This window comes from Mus pahari, chromosome 9 (genome assembly GCF_900095145.1).
Source record: "Mus pahari chromosome 9, PAHARI_EIJ_v1.1, whole genome shotgun sequence".
In the NCBI taxonomy this organism is placed as follows: Eukaryota; Metazoa; Chordata; class Mammalia; order Rodentia; family Muridae; genus Mus; species Mus pahari.
In genome coordinates this window covers 74,846,948-74,850,928 of record NC_034598.1, presented here as the reverse complement: position 1 = coordinate 74,850,928, position 3,981 = coordinate 74,846,948, and the positions used below count along the sequence as shown (strand labels likewise).

At 37.8% G+C, this 3,981-nt stretch overlaps 1 protein-coding gene across 2 annotated transcripts in view; it reads right to left on the bottom strand.

The window, feature by feature from the left end:
• Positions 1-3,981, bottom strand: part of Tmtc3 (transmembrane O-mannosyltransferase targeting cadherins 3) — a 50,362-nt gene that overhangs the window by 10,254 nt on the left and 36,127 nt on the right. For both annotated transcript variants that reach the window (XM_021205099.1, XM_029542290.1), the window contains exon 10: positions 3,569-3,680. In XM_021205099.1, coding sequence (XP_021060758.1) covers positions 3,569-3,680 — 112 coding nt within the window. The remainder of the gene's footprint in view (positions 1-3,568; positions 3,681-3,981) is intronic.

The following is a 3,981-nucleotide window of genomic DNA, read 5'->3' as shown; positions in this document are numbered from 1 at the left end:
ATGCAACAAAAATTTTAAAATGACACAAATTCTAGAATGAAAATCTAAGACTAAAAATAAATTAGAATTAGTACATTTAGTGAATTTTTCTGTATACAGGAACAGTCAGATGATGCGAGTGTAAATACAAATAGGATGTTTATGCTGCCAAGAGGAAGCCCCACATTTTAAATCAGTTAGTATTTCAAAGGACCTGAATTATAAGTACATGTGTATCTCGCAGGAAAGATGAAAATGTAAAGGGTTAACAAACAAAGTGTTTTTACTTATAAAAGACGAGCAGTGCACACAACCAAGTATGTTAAGGTAGAAGACAGATGGGAGGAGAAAAATACATTCTAGGCTCAAGAAGATACATAAATCAAAGAGGAGATATAGGACACATAGTCTATATTCCACGTAAAACCAGACTACATGAAAACTTAAGGAAGGTAGACTAGCAACAGTTATATTTCTGTAACTGTCTTTTCACCTTGTTCTAATCGAATTTGGTTTTGGCTTAATGACACAGTAACTGTCCTTCTAAAGTGGTGACTACGACCATGTCTTACCCTGTGCAAACTGGGCCTGGAGGAAGAGTAGCTGTTACCCTTAACCTCTGTTTGTCATTCCAGACAATTCTCAGTGCTTAAAAAAAAAAAAAAAAAAAAAAAAAAAGGAATGTGTAACATACAAAAGCCTTAATCTGCTAAGATATCTCCTAACCTCAAATATTTAATCTTTCTGCCCCAGTACTGAGTGCTGACATTACAGGCCCACGGTACTATGAGTGTTTCAGAATCTAACCTTTTAACCACAAACAACTGCCTCTTTTAGCTTACTCTGGTCATTCTGTTACTTTCTGCAATATCTAGTAATACCACATTATAAAACACCATAAATATTATATTCAAGGTTTTCAAGTTCATGTGCTTTAAGCAGAAGAAACTACGGGGTATTGAGTACTTATCTTCCTAGCCAAGGGCTTACTAAAACTTACTTTTGGACACGTTCATAGTGATGCTTGAAATAGAAATCAGTGAGAACTGGGGGGTGCACTACTTAGGTAAGTGCTTACATCTGCAACATTCACCATTCACACGAGAAAACTGATCACTCATAAATAGGTGTCACACATGCACTTGATTTAGTCTTTACAAAAATGCTGAGACAGATATCACCATTCCAACATAGAAGTGAGATAAAAGTGAGCAAGCTTAAATCCTAAGTGTTTGATATGAAAGTGATAATTTAAGTTGGCATGATGGCTCATTTGTAAAGGTGACAAGCCTGACAACCTCAATTCGTTTACCTGGACCTGCAAGATTGAAGGAGAGATCAGATTCTAATTGGCCTGTGACTGTCACACACACAGAGCACACACACACACACACACACACACACACACACACACACACAATGCAACAAAAATTTTAAAATGACACAAATTCTAGAATGAAAATCTAAGACTAAAAATAAATTAGAATTAGTACATTTAGTGAATTTTTCTGTATACAGGAACAGTCAGATGATGCGAGTGTAAATACAAATAGGATGTTTATGCTGCCAAGAGGAAGCCCCACATTTTAAATCAGTTAGTATTTCAAAGGACCTGAATTATAAGTACATGTGTATCTCGCAGGAAAGATGAAAATGTAAAGGGTTAACAAACAAAGTGTTTTTACTTATAAAAGACGAGCAGTGCACACAACCAAGTATGTTAAGGTAGAAGACAGATGGGAGGAGAAAAATACATTCTAGGCTCAAGAAGATACATAAATCAAAGAGGAGATATAGGACACATAGTCTATATTCCACGTAAAACCAGACTACATGAAAACTTAAGGAAGGTAGACTAGCAACAGTTATATTTCTGTAACTGTCTTTTCACCTTGTTCTAATCGAATTTGGTTTTGGCTTAATGACACAGTAACTGTCCTTCTAAAGTGGTGACTACGACCATGTCTTACCCTGTGCAAACTGGGCCTGGAGGAAGAGTAGCTGTTACCCTTAACCTCTGTTTGTCATTCCAGACAATTCTCAGTGCTTAAAAAAAAAAAAAAAAAAAATCACTCAACACTGCTGACTATTAAACTGTTTGCCTACTTCTGTTTCCACAGCTACCAATATTTGACTCAGTTCCTGGATTTCTTGGGCTCTAACATTAGCACTTTCAAAATTCTTTAATTTCAGCAATGTACACGCATGTAACTACTGTTTTTGTGAGACAGGGTCTCTCTACATAGCCCTAGCCATCCTAGAACCATGCAGATAGATCAAGTTCAGAGATATAGCTGGCTCAGCCTTCCAAGTGTGGCATGGAGAGTGTGTAACATACTGAGCATATACATGTTATTCTCTAACACTGTGGTCTTGATGTTCTTTCTTTCAATAAACTTCACCTCTTTCCTACCTTAACACTCAGTTCAAAGGTCACAATTTTACAAAAATGGGAAAAAATATGGTAGTGCCCACCAATGCACCATTTGTGGGAGAGTCAAGATATGGGGATCTTCCCACTTGTCTCTGAATAGAATGATGACATCTGGTGGTACTACTGGTAGCTGGATAAAACCTTTGGTGAAATCATTCTGAACACTAGAAATGTCAAGAGCACTCTACTGAAAACTATTGCTGTTTTAATTACATCCTACGCAGATGCCATCATTCTGGTAGACATATCTGCTGGCCTTATCTCTTTTTTTCCCACCCCTTTTGATTCAATTTGGATTATAAACAGTTACTATAATTGAACCTCTAGCCTTTCTTCCTTATTAAAACACATCTGAAAAATATTCTAATCCTTAGTAACAGAGTATTGCATGTCTACAAGATCATTACCTTAGCTGGGAAGTAAGAAGAGAGAACCATTTAACTGTATCGATTGATTTAATTTTCAGTTAGCCAGGGTGATAATGGTGGTTGGCAAGTGTATATTTTTCTAGCTGCCTACCTTTGCTTCATGTGGATACATCATCTGAGAGCTTACTAGGAATGTACAATTTCAGGTGGTATCTAAATATGCACCAGAATGGCCAGGAGAACAAGATCTCTAGGTTTCTATGCACATGGAGGTTTAGAAGCACTGTCTTACATGACCATTTTGCCTTCTCTCTTGTTCTCACATCTCAAACGAGTCCTTTCCTTTCCTTTCTACTGGTGATTTTACTTTTCACTGAGGAAACAGAAGCAAACAGAAGGCAACTTCAGGTTACTCCTTATTATTCACTCACATCTTATCCACTGTCCACACACTGTGCCTTGTTTGTTACTACAATTGATTCTAGGTCCTAAAGTAAAGCGGCCTGTACAGCAGATGCTGCCTCTCCCCCACAGCAGGGTTATTCCTCTCAACTATACTGGATACGCTTGGGAGACGCGTACTTCTCCCACCTTAAAAGAATCTGTCATTCTGTCATCCTTTCGCCTAGCACCAGAGCTTTCAGTTTGCAACACCCTGTACACTCTTTTCTATGGTGTCTTCAATAACTCTCCCTTACTCCCTTGAACTCAGCCTAATAAAATCTGCCCCTCTCACTCCATCTAATGTCTATACTGCTACCTACCAATTACAATGAGCAGTGCTTACCTGGCTGAACATGGGTAGCCTGCAAGAAGTATTTCAAAGCTTTATCAAAGTTCTTCTCATTCTCCAGAGCATGACCCACATTATTCCATAATTTGGCATTGTTTTTGTTCACCTTAAACACAAATGAAAACAGAATGAGCTAAAATCAGAAAAAGCAACAACAAAAATCCAAAACACCCCAGTTCACAGACATTTGTTTGTTAAAACTATTGGGAATGGACTGGTTTATGGAAATATTCCTAGAAATGAAACAAAAGCCTATATATATAGTCTCCCTTTCCTCTAACACGGTAGTTCTCAACCTTCCTAATGGTGTGACTATTACTTTATAAGTATAATTTTTCAACTGTTAAGAATCAAAACATAGCCCGATCGTCCTGCGCCTCTCCTGCCCAGGAGGGGTGTTCGCCTGG